We start from the raw sequence: 14,833 nt of genomic DNA, 5'->3' as shown, positions 1-14,833 counted from the left end.
AAATGTTTTCTATTTTGTAAAATACAGTTGAATAATTGAACAATTTTTTAAACATCGGAATGGGATTAGAGGAAGTGACGTTTTTTCTAGAATCTTATAGAATCTTCTACTATAGCAGACGAAAATTTTTGGAAAACAAACGCATTCTGGTTATGCATGCGTTCGTGTTTTTCGTACGTGATTCTTTCCAAATTTTTGGTTTGTTTAATATGTCTGTTAGTTCAAAGTTAATCTTAATAACAAAAAGAAGTAATATATTCTTTAGTGACATTTTTCCGAGTGATATTTTGTGACTTCCGAAACTTTATCCTGAGAAAATGGATTCATTTAAAAGAAAAGCATCCCTTCAATGTGGATATTCCAAGCGTCATTTTCGGCGAATTGTAAACAGAGAATTAGAAAAAGATGATCTAGTAGTGATTGAAAATAATAGTGAAGACCAAGACAGTGACTCTGAGAGCAGTGAGAGTGATAAGTTGCTCCAGAGGTAAGTAATTCCAATTTAAAATAAATAGGGACATGATATTGTTGCAATTATAATTTCAACAAATAATAAAAAAATTCCATTTAGAACATACATTATAAAAATTATAAAAATAAAATATAAAATTATTACTTGAAGAAAAGTTCAATATTTATTACTGAATATTTGTGACGCGGTGCAAAGAAAAGGACCCAAGATTCCGCAAAATTGTAGGTTATGTTTGTATGTTTTTGAAATAAAAAAGAGCAAAGGCTATCAATTTTCAGTACAAATAAATTTAACACTTAACTACATCTAAAATATGTAATAAAAACTGATTTTATTGTTAGATAATTTTAATAAAATAAACCGTTAAATCAATCTGTAATGGACACAAACATAACCTACAATTTCGGAACTATTAGGTCCCGTTGTTATTATTAAATGTTTATTATTCAATTCGTTACAAAATTTACAATTTTTGTCCAAACAATTTACAAATATGAAATTTTCTATTTCTTCCAAAAATGCATTATTAATTCCATTATTTAATATTCTCACTCTGAAAATTTCGTGATATAATTAAAATTGTTTTCTAGTTTAAAAATAAAAATAATTTAAATTCAATATTTGAGAAATATTATTTTTTCAAAAATTTTATTCCTTAAGTTACTAATCCCGACGTTATATAATTATTAAAAAATGTAATTGCTTTATAATTTATGAATCAATAAAATCACAACCACATTATAAATTCAGTTATTTCAATTGATAAATGTTGCGTTTATAATAAAGTGGTTTACATTTGTTCAAAACAGAATTTTAAAAGTTTATATCACTATTTTCAGAAATGTTAAATTTAAACGAACAATTTTATAATAAGAAAATGATTTCTTCGTATAATCATTTAAAACCTTATTATAAATTAATAAATTATTAAATAGAGTTTTTAAATAATTGTTTTTTTTAGAAAAATATTATAATTATATAAGTGTGTAGTTTAATTTTTAAACTAGTTAATTTTATTCAGTTAATTGAATTTAAGACTAATTTGAGAATATGACAATCTTTAATTCTTTTTCATTTTCATTTACTTCATTACTTGTTTATATTTAATGAAATTTATATTTTTATATTATAAGTTTTGCCTTATCTTATACTATAAAATTGAATTATTTTGAAATATATATTTTTTAAATTAATGTTATTTGTTTAAATTCAAAAAATAAAAAATTAGTGTTAAACATTTTTCTATAGTTTTAATTAGAACAAATAAGTGTTCATTGTTGTATAGTTCTCCCCTTCGATTTTAGTAAAGCTCGGTATAAAGATTGACATAAAGATATTTGAATTTTAATTTATCATTATCGAAACGAACTAATGTTTTAAAAATTATCTTTTGCAAAGAAATTAATAGTCTTATATTTTATTAAACTGTATCATAATAATATTACCATAGCGTACATTACATGTAACTAAAAATAACAAAAATTTATCATCATAATAGTTGAAATCTTAAAGTTGTAGAGGTTTGCAAAAAATTTAAACAGATGAACCAAGTAGAGCCGACTTTTTTTAAAGAGCAGAGCCAAGTTAAGTGACTATGAATGTATTAAAAAAACTCGAAAATTAAAATAACTTCAACACATTCCAGTACTCAAATGCAAGAAAGTAATTGAAAATTTCAAAATTTTGAACATTTTATAGTTTTTTTTATAAATTTAGAAAATTTAATATTTTTGAATTAATAAATAAATTCGAAAACTTGAAAAGTTTGATTACACAGAATCATTGAATAACTCGGAATACTTTGCAGCTCCTCATGGCTTGAACTCTACTTGATCAACCATAACTCCACTTTAATCTTCTTGAAAAACAAAAAGTTTATAATTACTTTATATAGAATGATACTATGAATTTAAAGAATTGATGATACCTTGTTCAAGTAATATTCATTATCTTTATTATTCTAATATAATTTTTTTCCGTAAGGTCCACTTTAAAGCAACACTTGTCAGTCTTGGAAAGCGATGTATATGAAGAGTCCACCCAGGTATTACAATCTAGTAAAAATGTGGAGAGTAATTATATGACTAATTGTTTGGATGCTAACCACGATGTTGTGAAACAAGTCAACGATTATAGGTATTTATGTAATGAAATTTGTTATTTTCTTAAGATTGTGTATTCCTAAAAAAAACTTTATTACTTTTTATGAGGAGCAAAATATTAACAATATATTCATTTATTTAATACCAATAATATTTAGAACACAAAAAATTGTTTCCAAGTAATTGCGGAATATGTTAAGTAACATTAACATTTTCAAAAAGTAAATTTGTCGCTCATAATAATATTATATGTAAATTCTCAAATGTTTTGTTGTTGAACTACATTTTACTGCAATGTATATCGTATTTTTTTTGCATATTTTACTAATTCTATTCAGATTTTTTGAATCAACTAAAAAGCCGACCATTTATCAAAGCTTGTGACTTTCAATAAGTAACATTTTTAGCATTTCTTAATATGAATTTAAGGGGGGCAACATTAATTCGCACTTCAAAAATACCAATTTTACCCTTTTTGTTTTTTTTCAGTATATAAATTTAAAAGTGTTCTTACAAAATTTTTCATTAATTTATATATATATATATATATATATATGTAATAAATAAAATAAATTATAAAAATAAATATAATATATATATATGGGCGAAATCACGTGAAACTTCAGTCGACCCTTTAAAATCACCCAAACATATTTTTTTCTGTTCTGTATTAAAGAAAAAAAGAAATGTATTTTTTTTATTTTTGGCGAAATTTTTTAATAATGAATTTTTAAAATTTTTGATTTTTTAAATGAAGACTTATTTTCAATGGCATATAACTAGAAAAATAAAATTTTTTTTCAATTTTTCATTAAAAAAATGAAAATTTTTTATAAACAAAATGAATTTTTTTGAATTGGGGTATTTTTTATTAATTTTTTTTAATGTGCCTGAAAATATAAGAAAGAATTTTTAAAATAGATTCAGAATGGCCGAGTTGGTTTAATAGCTTTAAATAATAATTTCAACTCGGTGTACTGGTTACGCGCGTGACAGTGTACACACACGTTTGAGCAGGACTCTATGCCGCTTGACTGATGTATTTCATTTTTATAATAATAATTCCTCTTTAACTTTTATAATATTTTTAAATTAAAAGTAATTAAAGGTAGCTTCAATACATGTACTTTTAAATAATAAATAGTTTCCAAAACGAAAAATATTGGTGATTTTCAAGAAAAAAAATTTCTGTAAATGATTAAATTTTTCGCGCTAAAATTGGTATTGCCCCCTCAATCAAAGTATTAGAAAATTAGAATTGGTATTTGCCTGAATTTAGCTTAATCTTATTTCTTAATATTCAAATGGTTAGATTTAATTATTTTGCAACTTGACTGAAATTACTAAATAAATGCCTAATTTATACGAAATTTCAGCAAGGCTTGTTCATTTTGACAAAACTATTGATCACATGAAATTTATGGAGCATGTTTTTAAAGAAAAGTACATATTATTATCATTTTATTTTTTATCTTTTTGAAAAAATTAATTTTAAAAAGTGAAATTATAAACTGATATTTTGTTTAATTATCTTTAAGAAACCTGTTGAAGCACCTTATATTATTTTTCTTTCAGTGTTGAAAATGATGCACTTAATGTGCTCAATAATGATTCTGAAGATGAGGTTTTACTTTCTGACAGTAGTGATGACTCATTAATGGATACTTCTTTTGATGGCGATAGTGAAAATTCAAACAAACTATCCTCAAACGAAGACACAGATGATGATCTGGTAGACGAGGACTCTTGTGGAAATGCTTTTAAAATTAAATTGCGTCATTGGGCTTTGATTTTTAACATTAGCCTTGTTGCTTTGACTGCATTGCTACTTCTTTTAAAATCAGTTTTACCATTTCCTTTGCCCTTGGATGCAAGAACCTTGATGGGAACAGTCAGATTTGTAAAAATTTCGGAAATTTGCGGTGGGCAATATTATCATTTTGGTGTCGAGAGAGCCGTAAGGGGTATTCTTCGAGAGTACCAGAAAAGGGGAAAATCAATTAAGGAAGTTAAATTAATATGTAATATAGATGGTTTACCCATCTCAAAATCTGGGACTGAAAGCCTTTGGTTAATTCTATGCTCTGAAATAAATGGAGACATAGTATATCCTGTTGGAGCGTTTTACGGCGCATCAAAACCAGAAGATGCTAATGATTTTCTAAAGGAATTTGTTGAAGAATTAATTTATCTATGTAATAATAAACTAAAAGATTCTGATGTTTCAATATCGTGTACAGCTATAGTTTGCGATGCTCCGGCAAAATCTTTCACCTTTTATCTGAAAGGACATACGGGATATAATAGCTGTTCAAAATGCACCATTAGAGGTAAATATATTGCGCGAAAAGGAAATGAGAAAGGTAAAGGAAAACGTAAGAAGAAAGGCAAAGGTCGAAAAAAAAGGGGAACTGTATGTTTTCCAGGAATCAAACCTTCACCTCTGAAAACAGATGGAGGATTTATTAATAATGATTATCAAGAATTCGACAATGGAAAAGAGACAATCTTAACCCAAATTCCAAATTTCGGTTGCATCTCCAATGTGCCTTTAGATTATATGCACCTGGTATTGTTAGGTGTAATGAAGAAACTCATACAGTTATGGGTGAAGGGTCCACTTAAAGTGAGATTAAGTTCAGAAGAAATAAGAAAAATTTCTAAAAGACTGTTGAATCTTCGTTGCAGCATACCTTGTGAATTTGGGAGAAAACCACGATCGTTATTGACATATGCACATTGGAAGGCAACAGAGTTTCGGACATTCTTATTATATACAGGACCTGTGGTTTTGAAGAAAATAATGGTAAATGGTGTAAAAAAGGAAATGTATGAGAACTTCTTACTTCTACATACTGCGATATCTGTTTTAGTGAGCGAAATTAATCTTTCTCCAGAGAATATACAGTCTTGTCACGAATTGTTAGTAAATTTTGTCCAAGGTTTTCAAAATATTTATGGGGAACAATTTGTGTCACATAATGTGCACAACTTATTACACCTTATTGCGGATGTTAAGAAGTTTGGACGCTTGGACAAGTACAGTGCTTTTAGATTCGAGAACTATATGTCAACGATAAAGAGAATGATAAAAAAAGGACATAAACCTCTTGAACAAATTGCCAAAAGATACTCTGAACGCGAAGCTGTACTAAATGATGTGAATATTAAAAAAACAAATTTGCAAAGACCACACAACACCGGACCAATTACTAAAGATGTCTCCGATATAAAAAAACAGTATAAAGTATTCCAGACTGAATCAGTTAAAATTAATTGTCTTCAATTAAAGAATAGTTGCGTTTTGTTAAAGGACGGTACCTTCGGTCAAGTTTTAAATATTATCGACTGTATCAATGATACACGACTAATAGTACAGAGAATCATGTCTACTGATGCATTATATGAATTCCCAGATTCTAGGTTGATAAACATACATAAAGGAATTCTTTTGAAAGACACCATGTTCTCCACTTCGACAAAAAACTTACTGTGCAAAGTATGGAGAGTACCAACTTCAGAAGAAGTAATCCTGCTCCCTTTGCAACACTCAATAATTATATGAATACCATTTGAAAAATATTGAAAACTTAGATTTATATGCTGGAAGATAATCATAATAGTGAGTTACACACTTATCACAAAGTGATTATTTTAATTTTTAATCATTTGTAGCATTCTCTACTCAATAATTAATTAATAATAAAATTAAAACATTCTCAAGTAGATAATGATAAAATACGCAATAAAAATGGGTTTAAAAATTTTCTTTATAAATTGTACTTTTTATTTACAGAAATCAAGAAAAGCAACATTGGCGATTTTTGTCTCCTATCCTCGTATGAATTGACCCTTCTGCATTACATTTTTGTAAATAGCAATCTCTGAAGTAGCCGATTAAGAAATTACAGTCAAAATTGTGAAAGTGAGAGAAATTGGTAAATATGAACTATATTAAATAAATATATAAAATTTTTAAAAATTAAGATATAAATAAAAACAATTTTAAAAAATTAATTACATTTTTTATGACTGTAGAAAGTATAAAATATGATTCATCAAATTATTTATTAAATCTTTAAATAACAAAGCCGAACGTAGAATAAAAAATTTAGTTTTGAGTTTTTGAAAGTTTTTTTTAAGTTAAAGTACCTATTTTTCCAATTTTAGAAGGGTTTAAATCTTAAGAATTTTCTGAACTTGAAGTTATTCCTAATCATTTGGCTTATCAATTTTATATAAAGCCTTAAATAATTTTTTTAAGAGTCACTTTAAAATTTATTAACGATTAGAAGTAAAAAAGCTTCCCGAAAATTTCAATAAAAATAATTTTTAGAAATTACACTAAAAAAATTAAATATTGATGATAATATTTTTCGGGGCTTGCATTCACTTAAGTAGTTATTTTTCTACCTCAAAGTTAATCCAAAATATAAGTTAACAATTTATTATGAAATAATATAAAAGTTTTTAAAAAATATATTTAATTTTTAAAATTCTATTTTCTAGAAAGTTTATTGGGAATGATAAAATAGACGAGTTACTAAAAAAGGGATGCATCAAATTTCATGAACTTGAGTGGGAAGTTTTTTAATATTCAAATATGAAACTTGTCTTTAGTATTGGTTCATATATGTTTCCGCAGTACTGATACAAGCATTGTATGAAGGGATATATTTTGGAAAATTTCTAATTGTGGACTGAAGATTCATAAAACAATGGAATTTATCATTAAGAGCATTATCTTAGCTGCTCGAGAAAAAGGTAAGTTGTGATTTTATTATTTTCTCTGTGCTTCAATGATTTATTTCCCAGGGCGTTATCATTATTAATTAATTAATTCAAAAATATATATAGAAAAGGTATGGGAAATATCTGGAAATATACATTAAAATTAAAGATGTTTTTATTTATTTTAATTTTACAATTTATTTGTAATAAAAAATAACTTTAATGTCACCGGGGAAATCGTGAAATGACCGGGAATTTGAAGAACAAAATTCGGTGAACACACACCCATCATATAAATATAGTAGAAAAAAAAATTTTACTTAAAATTTATTTCATTCAAAAATCAATAATGACAATATTTATCGTATTAATAATAAAAATCAAGAGAAAGTCAGAAAACATTTTTGTAATGATAAAAATAAATTTTTTATTAATCTATTGAGGACAGGATGTACAAAAATTTCACATTAAGTTTAAAGGCATATTTGAATATTTTTTATTTTTCAAGAGTCGTTCTATCGAACGGAATGCTCAAAAAATAAGTAAATAAAAAAATTTTAATATATACTATTTTCATAAGAAGACACAATTTTCTTACACTTTTAAATTGGATTTTGGGATTTTTTTGCAGTCAAACCCTTTAAAATGCCTTTAAATGAAATTAAAATTTTTTTAAAATTAAAGTTGTATTCGTAATCATTAATCCCAAAAACCCCTGAACAACCAATTTAAAAAAAATTCGCCCGTTTTTTAAAAAATTGTTAATTTGTCCTCTATATTGGATCCGCCATTTAGAGTTTTTAAAAACTAAGGTAATATTTGTAAAACAACGTCCTCAAAATTTCAAGACAATCTAATCTTCTTGTAAATTTTTTAAAAATAAAGTCATATTCGTAATCAATGACCTCAAATTCTCCAATAAGTAACGAGTTTAAAAAAAACCAACTACTTTTGAAAATTTTCTCCATTTGTTTATTAAATTATTTAAAAAAGTGACTTTAGTCACCATTTTGTGTCAGCCATTTAAAAATAAAATTCTCAAAATAACCTTAGCTTATATAGTCTTAATCTTTTTTATGAGATATTTATAATATTTAAACGGGTTCTGAAAGTTTTAGCTATGAAAAAATTGCAAAAACTAATGAAAAAATCTAAAAAATCGTGTTTAAAAAAATGGTGTATAAATTGCTTATTTAGAATGTTTTAGCTTTTTCAGAATGCTCTTTGATAGAGCGACTCTTGAGATATAAAAAATGTGTGTGTGTGTTTTATTAATTATTTGGAACGCTATGTTCTTCTTGGAACAGCAACAAGTTTAAAAAGACATTTGCTTAAAATGAAATTTATTTTCTCCAACGCCTGCTCTGAAAATGCAACTTTCTTGGTTAGAAAAGCATTGAGAAAGTTGAACATTTATTAACTTCTCGACCGAGCGTAAGGAAAGTAAATCGTAAAATATTTTCGTAGTTTTTCTTTGATCTAATGTGACTGCACGCAGAATTAAATTTCGTTTACTCCCAGCTTTTATTGTATTTAAAGAAATTAAGTAAATAAAAGAATTTATTACTAGCAACATCTAAAGTGAAGTAAACAAAGTAAATCAATTTTCAAGTAGCTTATATTATACACCTTTATTTTCAGTAAAATTTTATTGTGTTGCAGATCGTGCAGGTTGTTTTGCTGAAAATCGAATTATCACAAGGAATAAAAAATTGGAAAATTTTATTTTAGTTAGAATCAGCAAGGATTAACATCTGAATAACTAAACATAAGTCACCGTGCTTAATAGTGAATAATGTAACATCAGTCAGGTCTACAAGGAGGAGAAGAAAACAACTGTTAAGAAATCGCTTCTGATACAGAAGCAAGTAAAATTAACAATATATTTCAAGATCTTGTTTGTTTCATTTGCTGGTTTCACAGGCTGTTCCCTATTTCCCTTAAAGTCCCATTTTTTAATTTTTAAAAAGTCCCCTATTTCCAAACCTTTTCCTAACTTTCCCCTTTTTTCCACAAAGGCATTATAAAATCTTAATTTTTGAGGTTTCGGTTACACAGTAAACACTGACAAAACTGAAAATTGGTACATTGATGTCATTTTCTCAAGAAAATACAGAAATTCAGCATCATTTAAATAATTTTCATAGTCCCCTAAAAGTCCTCTATTTTTATATTTTTAGTCCCCTATTTCTCCTAAAATACTTTTTAGGGTCACTGTGAAGCCTGCATTGTAATCAATATATTTTTGTAAAGTAAAATGCAATTTAGGATTCAGAAATTAAAAGAATTTCTTTGGTTTTAAAATGTTTATGATAGCCTTATAAAAAAATGAAGTAACGAAAAAAATACTTTTGAAAATTATTTAAAATGCGTATTTAAGTGCATAAATTTTGTGCATAGCAATTTAAAAATTTCTGGAAGTTATTTAATAATATTGTTTCTCAGTGTAGTTGCTCACACTAATAAAAGCCCGTAAAAAGCTACTTGCAAACCGAAAAATTTCAATTGGTTTCAAATAGTTTTACCGATTTTTTTGAAAAATTACTTCCAATTTGAAAAAGATATAAAAAATTGTTATGTTAATAATTCTGAAAAATTACTTTTTAAAATTAAATAATTAAAACAAAATACACTTATAAATATCTACAGTAAAATAATCTCCATAAATAATAATGCAAAAAATTGTTAGAAAAAAATATTTAATTCTTTTCAAACATATTCAAATCTTTCAAATAAATTCAAATATCAAAATATCATTTCAAATATATATCAAATTTCAAATATCTAAAAATTTTTTCAGTTTAATTCTATCTGACTTAAATTTCATAAAAATATTTCAATGAATTATACTAGACAAAAAAATTAATGTTTATTTACTTTCTATTATTTTAACAACTATTAGCTAATAGATATAAAAAAAATTTTATTTATGAATTCAATTCATTAGGCATTAAAAAATTTACTTTTATTAAACATAAAAAAATGTACCATTTTTATAATAAATTTTATAATAAATTAATCCTGCATTTCTGTCTTTCTGTTCCTAGATTAAGAGGTTTATGGGAAAATTTATTTTAATAATTCTGTAATTTTTAATTCTGCAAAAATGTTAGTATTTATTATTAAACAAAATTTATAATTTATTTCTCCTAAAATTTTATAGTCAAACTTGGAGAAAATTATCCGCGCAATTTTTCCAACAATTATTCTTGGAAATTTTCAGAAATTTTACTTTTAAAATTTGCTGCAAATTTGCATTGCAAACTTGCCAATGGGGGGACATTTTTATACATATTTAAAGTTTGCTGCAAACTTGCCGCGCAAACTTCCGAACTTTGCACTGCAAACTTGCCGCAAACTTGCCGAAAAATGTCGTGCTATCTGCATAGAGATAATATAAATAGAGTGGAGATGGTCTGTATAGAGGCGTCCGTTTGATAGAAAGAGAACGCGATTTTAGCACCAGTAGGTGTCTCTCTTGCGCTGGTGCTTATTGAAGGACAGATACTGGTGTTAAATCTTTCTTCTCTTTCCAACCCATTCTGTTTATGTCAGGACACTTCCCTCTTACGCAGCCGCCTATACCTTGTCTACTCTATTTATATTATCTCTATGGCTATCTGGGTGGTTATTGTTTAATAATATTGTTAAAATGTAAAATGTGATTAGTAAACAAACTTTTCTAACCTCAATATTTATATTTTATCACAAATTCAGAGAATCTATCAATGCAATTGAATCAAATATATAACAAAATTAATTATCAACACACATTTTCATTTTATTATATGTCAACAAACGTTTTCCATGTGTGCGATTCCAGGTGAGATTTTGACTTTTTCGGAGTACCCTACCGGAAGGGTGGTACTGGATTGGTACTGGGAAATTGAAACTGAGATCTTAGTACCAACTCAGTACTAATTTGGTGCATTTTGGTACTGAAATGGAACTGGGAAATTTACCTGCGAAAAGGGTCGAGTTACCGTTAATACCCTCATAAAAGTGAAAAGCGACTAGCTTTTTCAATATGTTTAAACAAAAACTTTATATTTATTTCAATATTATATTTGTTTTTCATGGATTTATATTATTTTCATACATTATTATGCATATGATATTTCCTTTGTCAGCTAAATTCAAAAATGATGTCCATTTTTTTATCAAACTTAAGGTATACGAGATAAATTATAACTTTTTTAAATGTAATTATTTTATGATAAATTTTAGATATTCATAATCTAGAAATATTAACGAATCTCAATATATATTTTTTAAAGTTGAGTTGTTAAAATTACAAATTTTTTAAGCAATAAAACTCGGGTTAAAATTGTAATCCTTCAACAAAGGACCTGGGAGTCTATTGTTCAAGGAGGGATTGCAATATAATTTCCAAACTTAACTGAAATTTTCTACAAACTATTATGTTTTTTTTGCTGTTTTACACGGATATCGTGAGAGACGTTTTGCTGTTCTAACATACCTTTAAAACTATTGTTAAAGTACTTTAAAAATGTCTTCTTATGGGTTATCAGGTAGTGGTACTGAAGTGGAACTCAAGCCAAGTCCATTTCAGTACCATTCCAGTATCTCTCTTTCGGTAGGGTAGGTTAACCGATTGTAATGAAACTTTGGAATTTTGTTATATATAGTAATGACGATGTTTGTGAAATGGTTTGTACAGTGCTTCTTCCTTGTGAGTGTCTCTCATTGTCAGAGTTTTGTTTATGTTATGTCGGTTCTTTATAACTTGTAATAAATAATGAGTACTGAAAATAAATCGGTAAGTTGAAATGTTCATCAAGTAATTTTAAATTCAACTAATTGTTTCGAAAATTAGTTATATATAATTACTTATGAAAATCATAAGTAATTATAAAACTTGAAATTTAAAAACACAAAAAGTATGTGTATGAATTTGAGGTTATAAAAAAATTTTCCACGCATCTCTCAAATACTTTCTGTATATTAAGTTTCTTTCAGTTATTCGAAACAATTAGTTGAATTTAAATTTATTTGACAAACATTTCCACTTACCGATTTATTTTCAGCACTCATTATTTATTACAAGTTAAAAAGAACCGACATAACATAAACAAAACTCTGAGAGACACTCACAAGGAAGAAGCACTGTACAAACCATTTCACAAACATCGTCATTTTACACTTTCTTATAGCAGGAAACGTTTTAAAGCAAAATTTGCTAAATTTTTCAATCAAATCATCTTTCTATCACTATTTTAAAGTGTTCTTACATATTAAAACAATTATTTAATATTATATTTCTTAAGAAAACATTTTTTGTTTAAAACAATTTAAAAATACCCGCCGTGAAAATGATTTTTCACGCATTTTCACAGTCCAGAAATAATGTTCATCTGATCGAAATTTGAGGTATAAAAGCACCTTAAGTTGTGCTTAGGCCATTACGACAAAAACATTGAAACAGCGATGTTCTATATGCTAAATATGAAACTAGCATAAGTTGGTTTCGTTAAAGTTAAAAATCAGATAATAATTTCATTTCTTTATACTTAAATGTTGTTAAATATACATTTATTGTTATTTTTTATTTAACGTATTAAAAGTCAACTTTATCTTGAAACCTTTTTATCAGTAACATATTTCTCTTTTTTTTAATATTTTCTTTGTAAATAATTTAAATTAGCAAATATATGTATATAATAAGACAGAATAAATATAAAATTTTCAGAAATAATATTTTCATTTTGTTTTTAACAAAACCATCATATATTAACCTTAAACTACAATAAAACGAAAGCACATTAGGCTGTGTCAGTTCATCGAGATATTTCGAGTTCAAGATATGACGTCAGAGACCTGGAGGCACAACAAACAGACGACACAATGTTATTCTTATGGAGAAGAAAATTTGTTTCCACTTTCATCAATTTTATTCATATTTTAAACATGGAAAACGCTTGTTGACATATAATAAAATTAAAATGTATGTTGATAATTAATTTTGTTATATATTTGATTCAATTGCATTGATAGATTCTCTCAATTCATGATAAAATATAAATATTGAGGTTAGAAAAGTTTGTTTACTACCCTGCTAAAAATAAAATCAGAAATCAGTCTTAAAACGTCAGAAATCCTGACGTTTTGAGACTATTTTGATGTTCTGTGATGCTGCTGACTAATTCTGACTTAAATAGTTTTTATGGGCCTGACGTTTTCTAAAAAGTGACGATTTCTCACTACGTTTTATTTTTTTTATAAAAAGGGTTCCAAGAGAGGTACCAAGGCCACTCAAACCCACCATATAACTCTATTATATTATATATTCCCTTTTTCCAACAGAAGGGTCCTTTCGAGGGTCCATCAGGTTTTATGACATTTTAATGCAAAATAAAAAATTATTTAAATTTAAATAAATATTTTTTTAAATGTTATATTTGTAATTTATAGATTTTAACGATTCCAATGATATAAAACATTATGTAAAAACTCTAAAATTACATAATGATTATACAATAAATACTCCATTAATTAAAATTAATTCTCAATAATTTAAAAATATTTGCAAAAAATTTTATATCGTTGTAATTGTATTAACATGTACATTACGAATATAATATTTAAAAATCATTTTTTTCAAATGCAACAATTTTTAATTTTGCAATGAAAAGCCATAAAACCATAAAAGATCCTTCTGGCCTATACTTTTCTTTTTGTCCTTTTCTAACGTACATATAATATATATGGAATCAAGTTTGTAAGACAAGGACAGAAAAGGGAAGGCGTCAATGACTACGACTATACTTTTAAAGTCCCTACTTCAAATTTGTATTTATTATTTTACAGTAAGCTAGTTTCCTTACATTTAGTTATAAGAAAGCAACATATGTTGAAAACCTATTCTTACCATTGTGTTAACTCTATATATATATATATATTTGAAAAAAATTAGAAATCGCTGGCTATTTCACATAAAAGTTTATTTTTTTACAACTATAGATGAGCAAAAACATTCTGGTCTCTTGTAAAATAGAATATATGAATTGATCGCTCAATCAATCTCTGAGCGAATTTGATCCAGTTTCCACTAAATATAAATTTGATTTGAACCAAATATTACATCTAATTATAGTGCAGTATGCTAAAAAGAGAAATTAAAATTAGTAATTATTTAGTTGATTTGTGGAAGAATTATGTTAAATTGAATTTTAATAATATAGTAATTAATATATGCATATTAATTAATTCTTATCATTATAATTAATTATAATAGTGATGAATGTGCTAAAACGTGAGCGAAAAACCTGATAAAATTCGCTCAGAGTTTACTTGAGACAATCCGGCAGTATCTTATTATTCTAGACTATTTTATTTGTATATTACACATATTCTTTTAAGTTCGAATTCAAATAATATTTACATACGAATTTTTTGTTTAATTAAATATTTGCTGAAGCAAATTTTATTAATTGAATACATTAATATATGATAATTGGACTACAAATGTTTTTTGATCAATATAACAATATACCTATTACTATTTTAA

General features: G+C 26.1%; 3 protein-coding genes across 6 annotated transcripts in view; 1 reads left to right on the top strand and 2 right to left on the bottom strand.

Annotated features, from left to right (window-relative positions):
- LOC127291539 (uncharacterized protein DDB_G0284459-like) overlaps positions 1–14,833 on the bottom strand; it is a 309,035-nt gene that overhangs the window by 54,211 nt on the left and 239,991 nt on the right. The gene's annotated exons all lie outside the window — the stretch shown is intronic.
- Positions 1–14,833, bottom strand: part of LOC127291546 (bromodomain and WD repeat-containing DDB_G0285837-like) — a 237,677-nt gene that overhangs the window by 24,461 nt on the left and 198,383 nt on the right. Inside the window, exon 1 of one of the 4 annotated variants that reach the window (XM_051320730.1) lies at positions 12,340–12,713. The exons of 2 other annotated variants lie outside the window; for them this stretch is intronic. The gene's annotated coding sequence lies outside the window, so the exon portion shown is untranslated. Of the gene's footprint in view, positions 1–12,339; positions 12,714–14,833 lie in introns of those variants that run through there. One more of the 4 variants, XM_051320733.1, reaches the window with a different exon arrangement.
- Positions 5,119–9,954, top strand: LOC127291545 (uncharacterized). The gene is made up of 4 exons (XM_051320729.1): positions 5,119–6,196; positions 6,371–6,512; positions 7,084–7,338; positions 8,968–9,954. The coding sequence occupies exon 1, from the start codon at positions 5,135–5,137 to the stop codon at positions 6,137–6,139; it is 1,005 nt and encodes a 334-aa protein (XP_051176686.1). The 5' UTR covers positions 5,119–5,134; the 3' UTR covers positions 6,140–6,196; positions 6,371–6,512; positions 7,084–7,338; positions 8,968–9,954.

This window comes from Leptopilina boulardi, unplaced genomic scaffold (assembly GCF_019393585.1).
Source record: "Leptopilina boulardi isolate dan_hultmark-lab unplaced genomic scaffold, ZJU_Lbou_2.1 LbouV2_140, whole genome shotgun sequence".
Lineage (NCBI taxonomy): Eukaryota > Metazoa > Arthropoda > Insecta > Hymenoptera > Figitidae > Leptopilina > Leptopilina boulardi.
This window is presented reverse-complemented; position numbering and strand designations above follow the sequence as displayed.